General features: G+C 43.6%; 1 protein-coding gene across 3 annotated transcripts in view; it reads left to right on the top strand.

Moving 5' to 3' along the window:
• Positions 1-20,493, top strand: part of PRKAG2 (protein kinase AMP-activated non-catalytic subunit gamma 2) — a 679,831-nt gene that overhangs the window by 544,382 nt on the left and 114,956 nt on the right. For all 3 annotated transcript variants that reach the window (XM_085632017.1, XM_085632015.1, XM_085632016.1), the window contains exon 5: positions 9,573-9,654. In XM_085632017.1, coding sequence (XP_085488143.1) covers positions 9,573-9,654 — 82 coding nt within the window. The remainder of the gene's footprint in view (positions 1-9,572; positions 9,655-20,493) is intronic.

Below are 20,493 nucleotides of genomic sequence, written 5' to 3' on the forward strand. Positions count from 1 at the left end.
GTGAACAGTTGTCACACTGTTTATTTTGAAATCGAAATTTGTTATATAGAGTATTTAATGGTGCAGTTTGGTCTGATCAGTAAGAGCATCGCAAGCTTTAGTATATATATTTTGTTTGATTGCACACCAAAACCGTAAATTAGTAAGAAACATTCATGGTTATTTTCTAGTTCAAGTATTTTCTACCAGGCCTCATTTACAATTGCAAGGGGGGGTAATGTGATCTACAGTAATGATATCACAGGTTTTCAGATTGCTGTGTGAAAGGTTTTATTGGATTCAAACGGTTGTATGCCTCTGGATTGTGGGGTTTTACCCTTTTGTTGTTTACTTGTGCCTTTTGTTGGACAGTTAGCATTATTTCTTCTACTTCTTATTGTTGTTACAAATTAGGTTCCTGTACTTTTTCTGTTTTGTCTGCTTGCTGTTGGAAGGTTGTATTTTGGATTCAAATATGGGTGTTTTATGATTTTGCTTGTATTAAGCGAGATGCCATGCTGTCTATTTTGCTAATGGGGGTAGAAGAGTAATACTTGTTTGGTATATTTTGTAGATTCAGGTTAGAAATAGCAAAGTCTTCACCATCCTCCTGAATTCTCGGTTATTATTGATGGCTTGAATCATTGCTGTAAGTGAGGTCCATAATTTAGATGCCTGTATGAAAAAGGATGCGCCACCAATTGCCTTTTTTTCTTGTAGGGAGGTATGATTACTTAAGGTGCTAGTCCGGAACGGAGTCTCCTTTTCTGTGACTATCTCTAAAGCTTCCTCTGCAGGAATGTTGGTCCCTTTACTTATATTGCCTTATGTGTAGTGCATATTATTTCGAAAGTTGATCATCTAGTGACAAGGGCAGTCAACGCATGAGAGATGTGATCTCATAGGTTTGCATGGTACTGACTTCTGGATCCTTTGGAGGCTTCTCATATCTGAAGTTGGTGTTCCATGGTACCGAGACATTTTCATAATCCAGTCATGATATAAGAAGGCATGTAGTGTCCTTATGATGAAATCCTAGGTGCGTGAAAATAGGGGCGCACAAGCATGGTATGCAATTTAGATTTTTTTGCTGGATTAATTTGGGGATTCATTGAGAGAGCAGAGTCTAGTTTTCTTATTTGATTTGAGGTTATTGGTGGTGCTCCTAGTTCTTCGGGCAAGATTGTCAACGGATTGCAGTTTTTCCTGTCTCCACATGTTACAAGAGTTTCAGGTTTGTGCTAAATTGAGTTTGTTGTTCTTAATCATCCATTGGCCAACAGCTCTGAAGCAGTCACCTAGTTATGGAACGTTAGGTTTACTGGGTTTTTATTATTTAACAATTATCTGGGTATGATCTGCATAGTTCTTGCATGCAAGGTGAAAAGATGTGAAGAGTTCTTGAAGTAGACTGATGTAATCATTGAAAAGGAGTGAGAGATGATTATCCCTTGTAGTACACTTGTCTTGATGCTAAATGGGTAGAGGTGAGTCAAGGTTCAGAAAGAAAGCTTGATATGTTCATAAAGTAGGAGAAGATCCAATCGATAATGTTTTTATCAATGCCAGTTTCTTTTAGTCAGTCTAGTAGTGTTTCATGATGAACCTTGAACCACTGAGTCAGAGTTAAGTGAATAGGTAATTGAGCAGTAATTTGATAATCCGTGTTAGTGTTGTTAATAAGTTAAAGCATGTGGACATGTTCGAGAATCATTCACATGTTCCATACATGGAACAGTGTGATTTTTCTTAGGTGAAAAGTTTGCCATATCACAAAATGGTTAAAAGGGCAATATGCTGACCTAAGGAGAACCAATGGGATTCTGCATCCATTTATCTAAATTGAGAAGCCTGTTGACTTGTGCTATGTCCTTCTGATACCTATAGTTACTTTACTAAGACAGCGAAAAAAATATTGAACATCAAACATGGAAGAGCAAATTTAACCTGGCACCCGCCAAGAGTTTTTTTTACTGTTTGTCTCCAGAAAACTCTCTAAGGGAGTAAGAATGGTTAAGTCACATTTTGCACCCCGCTCTAAAACTCCACTCCATCCCCAGTCCACACAACTTTAATGGAACAAACAACCGATCAAAATTGAAAATTGTTTTTGTGCAACTTTTTGTATTGGTTCGTCCACCACCACCAAATGTATTTGTAATGTATAATGGGTATTTCATATATAGTACAACAACACTCATTTAGATTCCTGCTATTGGTAAAAGGTCATGACTTTGGTCTCTGACCGATGAGGAGGTTGCAGGCTTAGTGAAAAGACCTACTCATACCTCTGTTCACACATTCTTTTACAGGAATGCACAGCGTAGAGCAGGTGCTCACCTTCATTATGAGTGTCATCCAGGAACGAAGGGTGGATCTTTCTCTAGGAGCTGTTCTTCAAATGTTGCTCATCTGATTAGGCTGAGAAGAGAAGAAGGGGCCAATAATGTGGTGAGCAGCCATAACTGCAAGAGAAGCCCCCCGGATCCCTCACTGTGATTGTTATGTAATGAGCAGGGCTGGTGCTTACTACTAATCTTCTCTGCTGCTAAGGTGGTTCAATGGGGTCGGGGGCTAGAGGGGAATCAGGACTTTAACCTGTGTCTTCCTTGATCAGGTCTTCTGTCACTGAACAGCTTTCAGTATCGGTGCGGGTGAGGTTGTCTAGAGAATGAGAAAGGCTGACCAGGGACTAAATAATTCAGGACAAATACATGTGTGAGATATTCAGGAAAAATGAGGTGCATATGATTATTGAGCATAATATGGTGCTGGTCTGCTAATCTGAAGTGCCACCACACCCTGAACAAGGTACCCCCGGGTGCTGGAAGCGCTGTCCGTTACCTGTGCGCGCTGCCGTAGCATAGCTTTTGCTGTGGTGTATTTTAAAATCATTTCCTCGTTTTTCTATTTCTGTTGGTTTTCATTTGCATTTTGCCCTGCTTTTAACCTGTGGCATCGTGTGCTTAGAGTTGTTTCCCCAATTGCGCATTCTTGCACTATAATTGTTGTACTCACCGCTTTTAGAGCGGGTCCTTGGCCGGTAGAGTGTGACATTGCCGCCATCTTGGGGGGAAGGAAGTGCCGTTTTGAGCGCCATTTTAGTCAGCGCTCTAGCGTTCCAGCGTCCAGGACTGTAGTCTATTTAAACAGCACATGGATACGCGCAGCGGTCGAGCGCAGCGGGAGCGCCGTATGAGCGCCGGAGGTAAGCCCGTTTACGCCCGTTCGGGCCTGGACCCTCTGCCCCAGTATGCAAGTTGCCTCTTATCTATTCTCGCCAGTGTCTTTTATCATTAAAGGGTGTCTTATCCTCTGTTTGTTGCCACTCTTTAGATTTAGCCCGTGGTCAATCTACGTGTAATTATTGCTCTTTTGGCGTGACAGAGAGTGATGAGAATAGAAGTCCATTCGAAGCTGACCTGAAAATGGAATTAGTGAACTGTCGCTCACTGCCAAAGCATGCTGTCGAAATCTCCCTCTTACTTCATGATAAGGCTCTGGATATATTGTTTCTTACGGAAACTTGGTTGGGACCTAATTCGGACCCTGATATTGTCCAGTCATTGCCCTCTGGGTATTTGATTCAGCATAAGGACAGAGCCGCAAAGGTGGGGGGAGGGATCGCCATCATTTATAAGGATCATATAGCGTGTCGTCTATTCGACCTTTCAATTTCGGATAGTGAAAGTGTACATTTTGCCATCTCAATCTCTCCAGCTACCTCCTTTTCAGGATTTTTGATCTATCGCCCTCCGGGTTCCTTGGGGCAATTCCAGGAAAAATTGGTTGAAACAGCTATGGATGTAGCCAGTACTGTTTCTAATTTCATGGTGCTGGGGGATTTTAATCTCCATTTTAATAAATCGTCGTATTTTGCTGCCTCAGAAGTAATAAAAGATCTGGGGAGTTATGATCTAAGCCAAAGGGTACAACATCCCACTCATTCGAAGGGCAACCTCCTGGACCCCATTTTTTCTAATATTCCCGGCCTCACCATTGATGTCCCTGTCCCGGTTCCCTGGTCAGATCACATGGTAGTTCCTTTTAGTTGGAAGGTGCCTCGGCCTAGCCCAACTCCAATCCCTCATAGAGGGCTGGCTAGGCATTGGTCCAAGCTTGAGCTCTCTAAATGGGCAAACATCTTGAAGAAGACCGAACCCTCAGCCCATTCGGACGTGGATAGAGCCAATAAGGATTTTAACCAGTGGATAGAACGGTCCTTGGATAGCCTGCTGCCAAAAAAAACGACAACACTAAAGAAAGGCCACACCAAACATCCCTGGTTTAATTCGGAGCTAAGAGCTCTTAAACAAGAGTGTAAAAGGGAAGAAAGGCAATGGCGAAAGGAGTTTAGTGGTGAAAAGAAAAGGAGATACAGAGCGGCTCTAAAGAAATATAGGACCGCTCTGATCAACACTAAATCTGTTTTTTTCGCTAGTAAAATTGATTCCTCCGCTAATGCCCCCAGGGAGATATTTAGAATAGTAAAGTCTCTGATGAAAGTACCTGATCCGCCGCCTGAATCAGGTAGTCGATGTGAAGAACTGGCGACCTTTTTCAGCACTAAAATCCAAAAGATCATCGATACACTTCCTCCAATATCTCTAACTGACCTTCAATCTTCATCTTCCACCCAGGATCAATTGGGTCATCCTAGGCTCTCCTCTTTCTCTCCTCTTAAGGAGGATCTCTTGCCCCCTTTATTGAATGCCATAAAGAGTGGTTCTCCGCTCGATCCTGCCCCGATGAATATCTTAAACGCAGCTTTGCCTACCATTAGTAAATCTATGGTGAACGTGGTCAATACTTCAATGGAGTCAGCTGTGGTGCCTAGAGAGTGGAAGGTATCAATGGTCAGGGCCTTGTTGAAGAAGCCCAGCTTGGACCCAGGGGATTTTTCCAACTATCGCCCCATTTCCCTGTTACCGGGGATCAGTAAATTGACTGAGAAGTTTGTCAACATACAATTAGCCTCTTTTCTGGAATCACATAATTTGCTCCATCCATCTCAAACTGGGTTTAGGAAAGGACAGGGAACGTAAACAGCCCTGTTGAGGGTGGTGGAGGAGGCCAGGAGGATTCTGGACGCAGGTGGCAGCGCGGCCATTATCCTCCTGGACCTCAGCGCCGCCTTCGATACGGTCAACCATCATATTCTTATCTCCCGTCTCAGTAACATGGGAATGACGGGTAAGTGCTCTCAAGTGGCTGGAATCCTTCCTTGGGGACAGATTCTTTAGGGTCTTTGAGGATAATCATTGCTCCTGCCCGGTTCCGTTGCAGTGTGGGGTGCCACAGGGATCTTCCCTTAGCCCCACACTATTCAATGTGTATATGGCTGCCTTGGCGGAGAAAGTGGCTCCTTTTGGCGTTCAGTTGGTGAGTTACGCCGACGACACCCAGTTGGTGTTTTCCCTGAATCAGATTGCACATTCTTCGTTGAAACTGTGTAACTGTCTAGAAGCCGTTGCAAGCTGGATGGATCAGTCCCATCTCAGACTGAACGGTGTAAAGACAGAGTTGCTGTTGTTGGGACGACAGGCTAGATTTGATAACGCGATTCTCTGGCCTTCCTGTATGGGTCCTGGCCCCATCCCTAAATCGGAAATCAAAAGCCTTGGGTTTTGGCTTGACGCAGAACTAGCGTTTAGAACTCAGGCTAGAAAAACAGCTGCTATCTGCTTTGGGCTTCTGAAATCCATGCGTAAAATCCTCCCTCAATTGCCGGAAAAAGATAGAAAATTTTTAATACAATCATTGATTTTATCTAGGATAGATTATGGGAATGCCATCTATTTAGGAGCCCCGGCCTCCGCGACTAAACAACTTCAGGTCGTCCAGAACTCGGCGGCAAGGCTTCTAACGGGCACCAGCCATCGCACATCAGCCAGAGCCACATTAAAAACTCTCCACTGGCTCCCGGTGAAAGAACGGGTACATTTTAAGTCACTGTGTATGGCACATAAAATTTTCCATGGTAAAGGCCCTCCCATTCTAGAAAACATGGTAATGCCCTACAAGTCTTCTCTAAATCTTCGCTCCAACGATCAGAATCTTGCAGTGATCCCTCAGATCAACAGATCCCGTTCTGGTGGCCGTCTCTTTTCATTAAATGTCTCCAAACTGTGGAATTCTCTTCCTCTGTCTTTTCGCCAGGAGTCCAGTCTACTTGTGTTCCGGAAGAAGCTAAAAACATGGCTCTTTCCGAGAAAGTAGAGTCTTTTTCTAGAGTAGCTAAATGGGCTTTCCATTATCCCTGGGTTACCTTTGTGGAGCGCTGGGATGCTTCCGAGTAGCCATGCGCTATATAAGAACCTTTTCAATTCAATTCAATTCAATTCAATCCTTTCCCATGTTTTTATGACCTACAGTTGCCTGGTGCAATGTAGGGAAAGGGGTTTGGGGACGGGTCATAGGTTGAAGATAGAGTTTTGTGATTTCAACAAAAATCTAATTTTTGATACCAATTCTGAAAACCCATTTTCAGCAAACCAGTCCCCACAAATTGTTCAGCTTGAAGTACCTAAATGAGGTAGATTAAACCAACCTGGTGAATGTTCTTTTTGGTGAAGGGTCCGAATCCCAGTTTCCTCCAAGTTCTTTTTTTTTTTTTCTGCTCTCCCATCTCGCCCACCCTCCCTCTGTTGCCAGTGAGGCTCTTGTCTTCCATTGCTTTGATGCAAACTTTCCCATACTCCCTTTTCCATCGCCAACACCTCTTTTTCTTGTGAGCATCTTCTTCGATTCCTGTCTTCTACTCTTTCCTTCTTGGTCGTGTCAGACCTTAATAAAAGAAAATATAAAAGAAGACTAATATGCCCTGTTTTTTTTCTTTACCACTTTTTTCTTTTTAATTAAAAATTTAGTTTTGGCAAGCTGGTTTTGAGAGTCGTATCCCAAATCACTACAACTGACTGTAAGGTTTGAATCTAAATTCTGACTAGTTTCAAGGAAAAACATGAAACGCAGAACAGTCATCAGTGGCATCAGCAAAATACTTATTTTTTGTCCTTCACCTGCAAGGAAAGACCTGATACAAGCTCTTGCCTTGTCCAGGATTGACTACTCTAACTCTGTGTGATTATCTAAATACCCTGTACACTGAGTGCTCTAGCTCCAGAATGTGGCGGCAAAGCTGGTCTTGGGTTTAAAGAAATTGTTGTCAATTTCCAATCAATTTACTAAACTGTACTCTTTCCCCTTGATCAAATGATGCCTCTTTAAATCTTTGTGCTTGTGTCGTAAAACAATCTACAACTGTAGGCAGAACACCTATGACCTCGCTGTTCTCTTGGTATCAGCCATATTATACTTTTAGATCCCAGCATGAGTGTCTGGTAAGAGTCCCTAACTACTAGAAAGCAAGACAAGAAGGTCATTCCTTAGAGGCGGTTACTGCCAAAGCCTGGAACTCCTTACCCCCATTTCTATGTGCCCAAGCAATCTAAAAGACTTCAGGAAACCGCCTCAAACCAATTTGATAACAAGCTCTATCTAGTTCCCCTGCTCCTCTTCCTTCTACTAGCACTAGGACACTTATTTCCTGAGGTAGCTGACTTCACTCTATAAATCTGGCACTTAATCGTAACCAACATAACAAACCTTCCACTTCTAGTAAATGAAACAAAACAGACCAAACAGAAATAGAGCGGACCCAACAAACCCATAACCTCTAATGAGCTAACCACACTAGATTGCTATGGTAAATTATGGACATACTAAGAATATAAGCTCCTATGCTTGGTGCGCATTTAGTTTCTTCAAGACCCTCACTTTCTGAAGACGTACTGGTGACATCTTTGTTGCCTACTTTATCTTTAGTAACCTAGTTAATCCTAATATAATATACCTGCTTTTCTTCATGCAGACCTTGAAATAAATGCCCAACAGTGCCACAATTGGGACAGTGTTGAATCATGGCAAGACAAATTATACAGTATGCTAAATGTTCCCTACTCCAACATCTATAACAATGAAGGGATGGATCCCTAATGCTCTATTTCTGCTTTTGTATTTCTGTGTGTGTTGACAGCTACATCGCTACTGGCTTCTTTCTTCCAGTTTGGTCCTTCTACCCAACAGTTCTACTTTCTGTATAGTTGCCATAACGTCCTTGAGGTAGGAGTCCCCAGTAACCCAAAGTCTATCTTGTATGTGGTTTTTATTAGTATGCATGATGATTTGATCCTCTATTAATTCATCATGCAAATTTACAAATCAGCAATTGATGGCTAATACTTTTAAAGCTGAAACATAATGTTATTGATGATTTCCATAGCGCCATGCTATGGTAGAAATTAAATCTTGTTTGCATTAATAAAATAGTTGTCCAGGTCGGCCTTAAACATATCAGTCTCTTCCTCAGTTCTGGTTTCTTTTTCATTTGATTATAAACTCTTAACATTTGTGTCGAAATGAGCAAGAACATGTTCTTTCTTTTTGTACGGGGAAGATCATGCTGCTAAGAGTTAAATAACGATTTTTTGCACTTGGGCCACTTCATGGGCATAGGCAGTTTGGTAATTTTAATGTTTTTTATTTTCATGTAGTTATTTCTTAATTTTAAACTAGTCATTTTGTCATTCACTTTCCTCACAATATTTTAGTGTGTAATGCTATCTTTAAAAATTGTCAAAAACATAATCTCTGAAGCAGAATCCCTGTAGCGTCACCCCAGCCACCATACATCCTACTTCCTCTAGCTTCCAGCATGCCAGTGATATGAGGGAGGAGAATCTCATGTTGTGCAATGCCAGCCACAGGAGAACAGGAGTTTAAAGACTGCCTTCAAGGTGCATTCTTGCGAGAGAATGGGCAGGAAACATTTCTCCAAGAAGGCCATCTCCGTCACTGAAGTTAAGCACATATATGGAATGAAGGTTTCTGCATACAGACAGCACAACCACACTCCTTAACAATGATATCTACCCAGAAGAAACATATCTTCATCCCTTGATGTCTGCTGGGCTGCTATTTATCTGGGTAGAACTCTTCAGCTTGCTGAACTGGAACTTCTTTTCCTTCTACACTGCTCACACGGGTATTACTGCTTCTGGGTCTGTATTGAGTCGTTGGATCCTATCTGTTGTGTTTCCACAATTGGAGTTAGAATGTAAGGCCCTTGAGTAGGTGTCAGATTGTTTTAGATTGAGCATTTCTGAGTCCTAAACTCTCCATGAACGCTTGTTTTGCTTTCCTAGTTGCCTTGTCTGCTTCTTCTGCGGGTTCAGTGATAGACTCCTTTGGTTGTGCCACCCGCATCCTTCTATCCATTTTTTTGTATTTTCATTGTCAATAGCCTTATTTTCCATCAATTTCAATGTGTTTGAAATGTAAATTTACACCAGCGTTAATCAGTACTGTTGTAAAAAGGTGCTGTTCAGTGTGTCAACTCATGCTGTGTTTTCGTTTGAAGCATTCTAAATTACATCTCCGAATCTTGATTTTCAGTGTGTCATGCTTTGAATATGAAAGGTGCTAACATTTTCTACTAAGTAGCTATTACCTGTTCCTTGTCAACTGTGTATTTGTTTTAAAACGCTTTATACAATCTTGAAATGTATTTTTAAGTATGCTAAATATTCTTTCAGGTAAAGAAAGCTTTCTTCGCCTTGGTAGCAAATGGTGTGCGAGCGGCCCCGTTATGGGAGACAAAAAATCAAAGTTTTGTAGGTAAGGTCATTTGACTGCATGAGTATTTTACATGTGTTAGCAAATTGCCGGTACTATAAACAGTCACATGTTATGCTAAACATTAAAAATACCGCAGGGATTGGTGTTTTTGTTATATATATATTTTTTATAGCTGATTCAAAAACTGTCCAGGGTAAGCAAGGTATAATATATGACTGCCTTTGACATCACAAAATCCCTTGCTCTTCTTGATTTCGAATTGTTATATTTGTAGGGCGCTAGTCCAACCAAAGCAACCTTTAAAATGCTCATGATAAAAGGAAAAAATAACGAAAGACGGAGACAGTCAATCTGCTTAAATTGCTTTAAACTCGAATGCTTGATGGGAAATGTGGGTCTTCAGGTATTTTTCCGAAAGAGTTAAGCGTTGAAAGTGTAGAGACCTTCCCCATACAATTTGCACCTAGTCTGTAGCGGTAACAGACTGCTGGGAAGGTGACTTCTGGTGGCTGGTCAGATGGTAAGGAAGAGACCGGTTAGTAAGATATGTGGGACTTTTCCTTTATGAGACCTGGTGGACCTTTACTATATGAGTCCTGGTGAGAGATTCAAATGTAAGTTTTTGTGTTACAGGAAATCATTAGAATAGTGATAGCATGGGCAAGATGTGATCTGATGTTTCTTGTTTGAGGAGGAGCCTGGCAACAAAGGTTAGAGGTCTTTGAAATTCATTGCGTTATGGGAAGGCTTCTCTTGGGACAGGAATGTCCCTTGTATGGTGTACAGTCATGTTCCCCTGACTTGAGTGCCTGACTACGAGTATATGGTATTCTGGTGCCTGTCACCTTGACATGAGTGACTGTGACCTGGAGGGTTGCACCAAGCTTTCCTTCATTTGATTGATGGTGAACTACCATCCGTGTCGTTGGTTTAGTTAGTATGTAGGGTGGTGGTAGACGATACAGTGTTTTTTGTTTAATAAGTATTTATTGCCTGATCTTTTTATCTGTGTCACTTGAGTGGAGACCTACTGTCATTCATGTAAAGTTCTTCCTCAACACGGTAATTGAGATCCTTGCACTAACATTCAAAAAGCATATAATGTGTGTGTGAATGTATGTAGCCTGTGTCGTGCATACAATGGGCCATATGTATCAAGCCTTTTTCCCATTTGCGAACGGGCCGATTCTCAGAATCTGCCAGTTTGCGAATGGGAAAAAGCCTTTTGGGATGCATTATCCCAAAAGGCCACCGAAAAATAGAGAATCGCAAAATGTGCGATTCTCTATTTTTCGAATGCAATTAAAGAATTGCAAATTGCGATTCCTTAAATGCAATTCTGGAAGCACCAGAAATTTGCTATTTGGCTTTAAGGAATCGCAAATTACCACCAACTTCAAGTTGATGGTAATTTGCGATTTTCTAGAAAAAAGCACTTGTTTGCTTTTCTCAAAGTGCCATATGGCGCACATACATGCCCTTAGGGCATGTATGTGCACAACATGTGCACACATGCATATTTCAGGGGTGCAACAGGGTGTCCTTTTTGGCACCCTTGCACCCTTGAAACTGCATTTGCAAATTGCGATTACCTATTTGATAATTGCAAATGTCTTCCCATTCATTCCTATGGGCCTCTAGGCCCATAGGAATGAATAGGAAGGTATTCCTTAATTACAATTCGCAATTTACGAGTCGCATTTAAGGAATATGTAAGATTCACAGATTTTTTTTGCATATTCTACATACATTGCATTTTGCGATTCTCAAATTGCGAATCGCTAACAATCGCAATTTGAGAATCGCAAAACTCTTTTTTGATACATATACCCCAATATGTGTATGAGTGAGCCAGAGTAATGGAGGCCTGCTTGTTCATTTGGGAAGCCCCTGGCTTATCTCTATGCTAACAACGGTGGCAAGGTTGTTTTCCTAGAAAGTGGAAGTGTTCTGCTGGCATTTGAGAAGTTAGAGGGAGGTGCTCTAGACACTGAAGTCGTGAAGGAGGGAACAGAGCTCATTTAGATATTCAATTAGGTGTTTTGCTGAGAGAGGCTGCTGATTATCCGTCCGGTAGCACTTCTATTTGGTAGGTCATGGTGGTGAATGGTGGGGACTGCATCATGGTGGTGAATGGTGGGACTGCAGTCTCTGTTATTCAGGATGAGAAGGGTCCTTAAGGTGAGGCCAGCCTTTTGATTTTTTTCCTAATCACTGTCCGTATGGCTTTTGATGAGCTAGGTGCAGAAAGCTTCCATCTCTTTGTACCACTGTTGTGGGTACTTCAGGCTGGAGACGAACCTGCTGTAAAGACCTACACTCTTCACAAAGGCTGTAAACCAACCCAAACCGGTTCTGAAAGTGCATGCCGAGAATCCATGTCCCCTGTCTAGTTAACATGTATAAAAGTGGTAGCCACTGACCCACTTGTTCCAGTTTCACGTTCTATTTAACCCGTGATGACAGGTGGCAGATGCCATTGTTCTTCTGCTGCATGCCTCCCTCGGATTAGAGGTGAGCCTCCACCTGAGACATCTCCTTCTAGAATCGAAATGAAGTGTGGCACATGCTGCGGGTCCTTGCAGATGCTGGAAGTTGGCCTGTGGGCCAAGACCTGTGTTGTGGTGAGATTGTAGCTTGAGAACCAATCACTGAAACTGAAATCTGGGGTAAGCTGTACTTTAGCCCTGCTTCATGCACAAGGGACATTCAAACCATGGGGAGAAACCTACGTAGACCTACTTTTTAACGGGACGTAGAACTGTATTGAATTTGAAACCAGTTAAAGGCCCAATAGGTCTCACTCTTTTTAAATGGGCGCTGATGTAGTACTGAGTCACCACCTGTTATGACATTGCTGGAAAGAGTACATTTTAGGGGTTACACATCTTTAAAAATGCTTGTCATTGTTAGGACTTTCCAGTGGCAGTTGTGCCAACGGGAGTCTGAAATGGACCACGGATTCTCCCATTCCAGTACTCTGGTTCGACCACTTTGCAATACCCTTTTCTATACCTTTTCATTTCTCTCCTACTCCGGCTGCAGCTGGGCCCATAGTTATGGCCATAAAGTGGGTTAAGCTTGACACCGCTGCGCTCAGCACGTGCCTGCTGAATACCCTACCTCTGCTAGCACAAAAGGCTGAACTAGATCAACCTATGATCAATAACTGACTCCGAGACTCTCTAGACGTAACTCTTCCAACCAAACCGAAATCTCCATCCAGGCAACATGCCCTGCCCCTTGGAATAACTAATCTTGACAGGCAGAAAAGAAACTCTGCAGCAATTAGAAAGGGCTTGGAGAAAGCTATATGAGGCAAACTCAAAACTGAAACACAAAATAGCCCTAAGTCAGCACCACGTGCTCTGCAGGAATGCTCGTGCTGCGTTCTATTCAGAAAAAACCTCTCAAGCACAAAATTGCCCCAAACCCCTTTTTAAAGTGATTCTGATCCTGGTAATACCGCCCCTCCTCGCTCATTGTCACAAGCGCAATGCGAGGAGCTTGCTGACTTTTTTTTTATTAAGAAGGTGACCGTGCCTAGTCCAGGAGCAACAGTTCAAGAGCTAATTCTACCTTCTCACCCACCAGAGATGCGACTCCTCCGGCGCCCGCAAGACTGAAGTCTTTGCTTCCCTTGGATTATCATCATCTTCTGGACTTATTACAGTCAATCAAATCGGGCTTACTGTTAGACCCTCTACCCCTGGCCAAATTGAGCTTACTGAGCCCGCACCTCTTTCAGTTAGTGGTAGCACTTTTATACTCCTTGTACGTGAGGGTCATCTACCCAAGGCATGGAAGCATGCTATTGGTCTCCCCTTGATAAAGAAACCCCACTTGGACTCTGACAACTGGTCCAATTTTAGGTCCATTTCTATGCTTCCTACCCTTTCTAAGATTTTGGAAAAATATGTAAATGCCCAACTGACCTGATTTGTGGAGACCCAGTATGCCTTCCACCCCTCCCGATAAGGCTTCATAGCTGGGCACAGTACTGACTCTGCCCTTCTAGGAATCATGGAACATCTTAGACTGCTCTTGGATATGGGTGGCACAGCCACACTGATTCTATTAGATCTCAGTGCGGCCTTCGAGACTGTGTACCATGTCATTCTTGTTGAAAGACCTATCCAACTGGGCCTCCCAGGTACAACGCTTGCGTGGCTATCCTCCTTTCTGATGGACCGCACTTTTCAGGTCTTCTTCTCAAATATAGTGTCTAGCTCGCACTCACTTACCTGGGTAGTCCTGCAGGGATCCGCCCTTAGCCTCACGCTGTTCAACATCTACGTCCGCCTGCTGGCGGACCTGGTAGAAAGTTGTGGGCTCAGACAGTTTTCATACACCTAGATCATCTTTTTCTTAGTTGTCTGGGCTGGAAGTCAACTCTGAGGATCTCTGTTTCTCCCTCAGTCTTGTCTCCACCTGGATAAACACTAACTCCCTGAAATTAAATGATGACAAGACTGAGGTTATGGTACTGGGTAGGAATACCCAGCTCTACGGGCCTCAATACTGGCCCACTGTGCTGGGAGTGCCTCCTGAACCGACCAACAAGGTGAAGAAACTTGACTTCCTGCTTGACTCCACTCTATACATGAAGCACAGGTGGCCAAAGTAGCCGCCACATGTTTCACCACTATGAAATGGCTTAAAAAGATCCTGTGGATATTTCTTTTTTCTGTTTAAAGAACAGTCATCCAAGCCTTGATTTTATCAAGGCTAGATCACGGCAACATCTTGTGTTTGGGGTCAGATAAGACCGTGATAAGACGCCTTCAGGTGGTTCAAAACTCTGCCACCAGGCTCTCGTTAGGTCTCCCTAAACACTCCTCTGCCTCCGGCATCCTTCGCCATCTGCAGTGGCTCCCAGTGGATAAGCGATTACATTTTAAAGCACTCTGCTTTTATGCACAAAATCAGCACACTTTCAGGACCCAGGCGCTGGCAGTTCTCTACCTCCCCTCCCGCACCTTGCCCTTGAGCAATCACTTGCTTTTTCACAGTCCCTAGAATTAAACGCACCCAGATAGGTGGCCCTTCTTTCTCCTTTATGGGCCCTAGGCTATGGAACTCCCTCCCTGAGTCTTTGAGATGCTTCTTTGTCTTTATCCACCTTCCGCAAGGAAATAAAGACTTGGCTGTATGAACTCTCCTCACTAAGCTGTTCTACCTGTCCTCCAAGTGCTGGGAACCCCCCAGGGGTAGCTATGCGCTGTACAAGAATTCAATAATAATAATGGACTCAAATATATTTTGAATGGGGAACGATGTAGAAGTGGATCAGCACCTGCTATGACATCTTTGGGCAGAGCACAGCCGCCGCCCATGTAGATAAGAGCGGTGGGGCAAGGTTGGAGGTGGGATTCGACAGTTTGTCGAAATGCCCCCCAATATCCCACCCCCCCTCCCGACCCCACGGCCCTTATCGGAACGTACCGTGCCTGGGAGAGCAAACTTTAAGGGTTCCATATCTTCAAAAAGGCTGTTCGCTTTCCAGTGGCAGTAGCACCCTTGGGAGCATTCAATGGACTGATAAGTTTCATAACTTCCAACTGAGAAATGGACTTCAGGTTTAAAGCCGAAAACTGATTTTAAAACATAATATTTCCATAATAGCAGCTAGAACAATGGTTGAAAATGTCCTGGAATCATGAATATGAACTCCAGCGAACAGAACACAGGGTGGAAAAATAAAGTCTACTTGTCCATCTCATGCAGGAAAAGAGGTGATCCAGGCACCTTAAATGTTAAGCTGGAAAATTAAAGTGTCTGCAGATCCACCACCCAGGAGTAAGTTGTCTGCTTCTCTTTGGACCTTGTATTTCTGCAGGCCAGCTGGGCCACAAGGGTTTTGTGGCACCTGTTGGCATGGTACATTTAGTTATCCTCCTCGTAGATTTGTCAGCTAGTGCTTGTGCATGTCATAAAGACCTTAGGGATTTAGCTGCTCTGCGTGTAAGGCAGTCACACTTCTTTACTTTGCACCAGGTTACAGCAGTAAACTGCTCCATAAAAACCCAGTTTGATCCCAGTAAATGTTTTGCTGTTTATAAAATCCTCATTTACTTTGGTGTGTAGAGTCTTCCTTGTGTCCAGATGAATTACAAAGTCCGTGGTCACTAGGTAAGAATTTATCCCACTTCTGTGACAGAGACAAACAGCCCACATAAACAGAGTTCTAGATCTTCCTCCCACTGGGGAAAATTGCATCTTATACCTTTGTCTAGGTTTTTTCTCGTTCTGGTGCTAATGGACATGTCACAACTGGTGACTCTCAGGATGTATATATTGACTGTAGGGGCTAGAGACCTAATTCCTGAGGCGATAGACAATAACACAGGAAAACGAGAGGTGAGTTTCAAGGAGCAGAGTGGGAGGAATGGAAAAATCTCTGCCCCATGCTCTGGGTAACTCCACTTTTAGGGGTGCATGTGACAAGGCCTGCACCCTGGAGCTGTAATTTTGCTGCTGCCACTTGCCTCCTACTCTCTTGTGAGGAGAAGGGAAGCCAATCTCACTTGGGTTAGAAATACACTTCCGGTGTTCTTCATGTCCTGAGTGCATTTTGATTAACAACAATGTGGAGTGGTGCACCTCTAGTAGAGGCCATTCAAACCCCTCACCATGCCAGCAGGGCTTAAGAAGTTACATCGCCAGCAAGGTATCGTCGCCATGTTCATAGGCTGTAAAATAACTCTGACTCCAAGTCAGTGATGGAAATTTGTGTATGTTTTATTTATTTAAACATAACAATTATCACCTTAACAGGGTCATACATAGTCATTAAAAAACAGCCTTGGCTATGCAACCTTTCCATTTCAATGGTGGTTGACATTTGTGATGGTGTCCTATCCCTCATCCCCAGGTTGGAGCTTGGAAGTCCAGCCTACCAGACTGCACAAGTTGTCTGATTGTAAAAGAGCTATGATGGGCTTGCCAAAAACTTACACTAGCTTACAGACCGGCCATTGCTTGCCATTGCTGGCTTCAATGTCAGCCTAACTTGCTTGCCTTTTATTTGATGGCTTTCCTTGTCATAGCTTGTCCGTCTTGTGTTTGTCCATTCCCTGAAGCATACCCTTTTTACCACCCTCCCTAACTGGCTGGCTTATCCTTCCACTGCTCACTTTTAGGGACGTTTTTGTGTGTGTTTTCCAGCTCGCTCCCTCGTGTGTTTCTCCCTCTACCCTACCAAATACCTACCACCCCACCTTGCAGCACTCTATGCCTTGCAAGCTCTCTTGTGTAACTCTCACCTCACCCCGCCCACCCCCCCACTGCCAAACTTTTTGTCTCCCCAGCTCTCCGTGTTGATTTTTCGCTGGCACCCGTGTTACATGAACTCGTCGGCTGCTTTTTCCCCTCACCCCAATCCCTATTGCTTCTCCCATTCGTTCCTCCATTGTTTCCATGCCCAGCATCTCTTTTTTGTTTGATATTTGATTTGTTTATTGGGTTTGGGGTATGAAGGGGTAGAATCAGGCAGCAAATTATTGCCAGCCCTTCATCCTTGAAAATAAATGAATAAGAACTTTTGTGCTACTTCTCTTTCATTTACCGATCCATCTTGGTTGAGTACATACAAAAAAATAATGCAGCTGGGCCATTTTATGGGTGTGCATGTGTAGTGACTCCTACGTGCTCAATCATCGTGTTTGTGCACCTACAAAATGATGTAGTCACTGTAGCCATATGACTTGCTACCAATGTGATTAACACACTGGTTTCCTCTGTGAAGTTTGAATTGGACAAACCCATTGCTGTTCCTCTGTTCTCTTTTGAGTCTGAGCTACAGGTGAGACATCTTTGTATATATTTTTTTTTTTTGTCAAACCATTTTTATTGCAGGACCAAATATACCGTAGAACACTCAGGACAAATGTCATTAGTGCAGGTTTCCCACCCCCCCGTAGCCATTTATCCGTGCAGTATACACAGCCGTACTGCCCACATCCCGGAGGCCGGGCGGCACACGTAATCATATATTACATCGGTATAGTTCTTACAAGTACAGTCGTCTAGTGGGGAGATCCGCTGCCCGCTTTTGACGTTAACCCCCTTCTCCCCCAAAGTCCCATGAGTCGCCCATTCTACTTCACTGAAGTTTGATCTTGTGACATCTTTGTATATTTGTTGTTTCGATTTGTATAGCACTGGCCACAATTGTAAAGGCATCCTACAACTTTTTCTATGTGGGTGCCTTTCATGCAGATTTGAGAAAGCCATCAACCACACTTGAAGAACCATCATTTGTGAATGTTTTGTTGGTGTTTGGTTGAGTGCCTAGTAGAGAGTTTGTTGACTGCTACGCTTCTAAATGGTCCTGTGAATTAGTATGAAAGGAAAGTGTGTTTGATAGGAAGATTTTAGTGATGTTTGTGCATCGCAATGTAGGTTTGTGTTTGATTATGTGATGTTGTGCACATGAAGGTGTGTTATGTGTGATAGACTTGTTTACATTTTTCTAGGCTATATCTTGGGGTGGTGCATAACAGTGCTATTGCTTTGGCAGAGCAGTTTGGGGAGAGGAGTTGGCCTAACGGCTCGGGCGTCCGACCTCGAATCTGGGGAACTGGGTTCGAGTCTCGGCAATGACGCTGAACATCCAGTGATTCTGGGCAAATCACTTAATCTCCCCGTGCCTAAGAAGAAAAAAAAAAGTATGTTCCTCATATAATGCAACTGGTACTATGTAAAGCGCTCTGATACCCGATTCAAGTCAAGTTCGCGCTATATAAAAACTCTGTATAAAAAAATTAATTAAAAAAAAGAGCTTTGTGAAAAAAAACTTGTAAAAAGTGCTTTGAACCTCTCACCTGCTGCTGTGACTATGTGACATGATTCTACTATATTCACATCATGTCTGTCAGTCTGCAGAAGCACGTTCTGACTTTTTTTTAGGTCTGACTTGGAGATAGCTCTAGCTTTTTCATCAGCCTCATGTGATCAAAAAAATCCTAAATTAAAAAAACATATCTGAAAGAGACTGTAGGTATAGATGCCTTACATTAGAATTAACCCAAGACGTCAGACTGGATCCAGAGAATATTTTTCTTAGCAGTACCCCTGCGTGTCGGTAGGTGGCGTCTGTTGACTCGGTGTTCATCGTAGCCATTGTGGTCGCCTGCATCATGTTGAGGTGTGTACTTAGACGCCGCCTCTGTGCGTTGACGTCCGTGCTTTTCATTTTCCGTGCCAGCCGGCGCAGATCCGGAGAGAGCATGCCCTTTAGTCACTTTTTGACTAAACTTTTTAAACTTTTGTCGGTCTTTTTTGAGTCTTTCGACTCGTGGTACACTAGGGATATCCCATCGTCGGACCGGCTTCAAGCCTTGTGACTCCTGTCATGGATCTGCACCTCGTGTGTCTCTGGTGCCTGGAGCGCAACCACAACCCGAAGTCGTGCTCCAACTGTCGGGCCATGAACCCGAAGTCTTTGCAGGAGAGGTCCCCAAAGCTTCTGGAGGCCCAGTTGGCTCCGCACCGCTCAAGGTCCCGGTCGAGGGGAAGGTTGCGGGATTGGTCAAGGCTCCACCTCCTTGCATGGCTATTGAGCGGCGACAACTGGCAGCTTCGACCTTCTTCCCGAAGTCTGTAACGTTATCTTGGCAGCCAGGTGTCCCTCCACCACAACGGTATACTCCTGTAGATGTAAGAAATTAGTGGCATGGTGCACAGCAAAGGCTGTGGATCCCCTCTCTGCCCCTCTTTCAGAGGTTCTCCTCTTCCTTCTTACTTTGGCCCAGTAGGGCTCTGCTCTGGGCACTCTTAAGGGCTATCTTTCGGCTATTTCGGCCTTTCTTCGCCTTCCTGATCAGCCTTTTCATTTCAAGTCCCCGATTGTTAACAGGTTTCTGAAGGGCATTACTCATCTCTTTCCTCCTTCTCCTTTCGTAATGCCCCAGTGGGATTTAACCTTGTGCTCACTTATCTTACGTGTGCTCCCTTTGAGCCACTACATAATTTTCCTCTTCGTCTCCTTACTTTGAGGACTGCTTTCTTACTTGCCATCACCTCTGCTCGTAGGGTGAGTGAGCTTCAAATTTATCTTACAAACCTCCCCTTCTTTGTGTCAAACAAATACGAAGTCCTAAAGGAAGGCATCAGAATGCCAAGAAAGGGGTCTTGTAGGTAACAGGACCAGCAGTAAATAGAGCGGGGAGGATGGGTGGGTCGTTAAGGAATCTGTGGCTAGTAAGTAACATATTCATCTGATAGAGACATCTAGCCGCAGATTCCTTATCTTAGAATTAGATACCCAAGCAACACCATCCCTGGAGGAGGGTCTGCAAACTGAACTCACAAAAGATCCCTGAATAGGACTAGCCGGTCCATAACGAGATAAAGTGACCAGGCTGTCTTAAGAATTATAGGTGAAGCAAAGAAGATTTTCCACCAGAAGGACTGTGGGAAGCCTGTAGGGAGCTGAAGTCTGCAACACCTTGAGAAACTTGTGGACAACATTACCCACAGCAGAGGGACAAGAATGTGTTGGAGAAAACACTTAATAGAACCAATTATACTATGTAGCCCTGCCAAAGGTTTTCAACCCATGACTGGACTAGGCTGAAGGCCCAAGGGCTACAGCCCATACCCCTGAATTAGGGCTCCAGAGTCCATCAAAACTCAGTCTAAATAAAAGCCAACACACAGAAGGTCTCGACAGATAACCAAGTTCCATCCAACAAGGCAGCAAGGCCTGACTGAAGCATCTGAGAAAAGATGGAGTAAATAGTCGTGAAGGGATCAAACCGAAAACGTAAAAGCAGAAAATAATGGATGGGAGTGCATACAAGCACAACAAAGATTGAGGCCAGTAAGAAATGTCTCAACAGGAGACGTGATGTACACAAAGCAAAACGTTCTGTG

Source organism: Triturus cristatus, chromosome 10 (assembly GCF_964204655.1).
Source record: "Triturus cristatus chromosome 10, aTriCri1.1, whole genome shotgun sequence".
NCBI classification, from domain to species: Eukaryota; Metazoa; Chordata; class Amphibia; order Caudata; family Salamandridae; genus Triturus; species Triturus cristatus.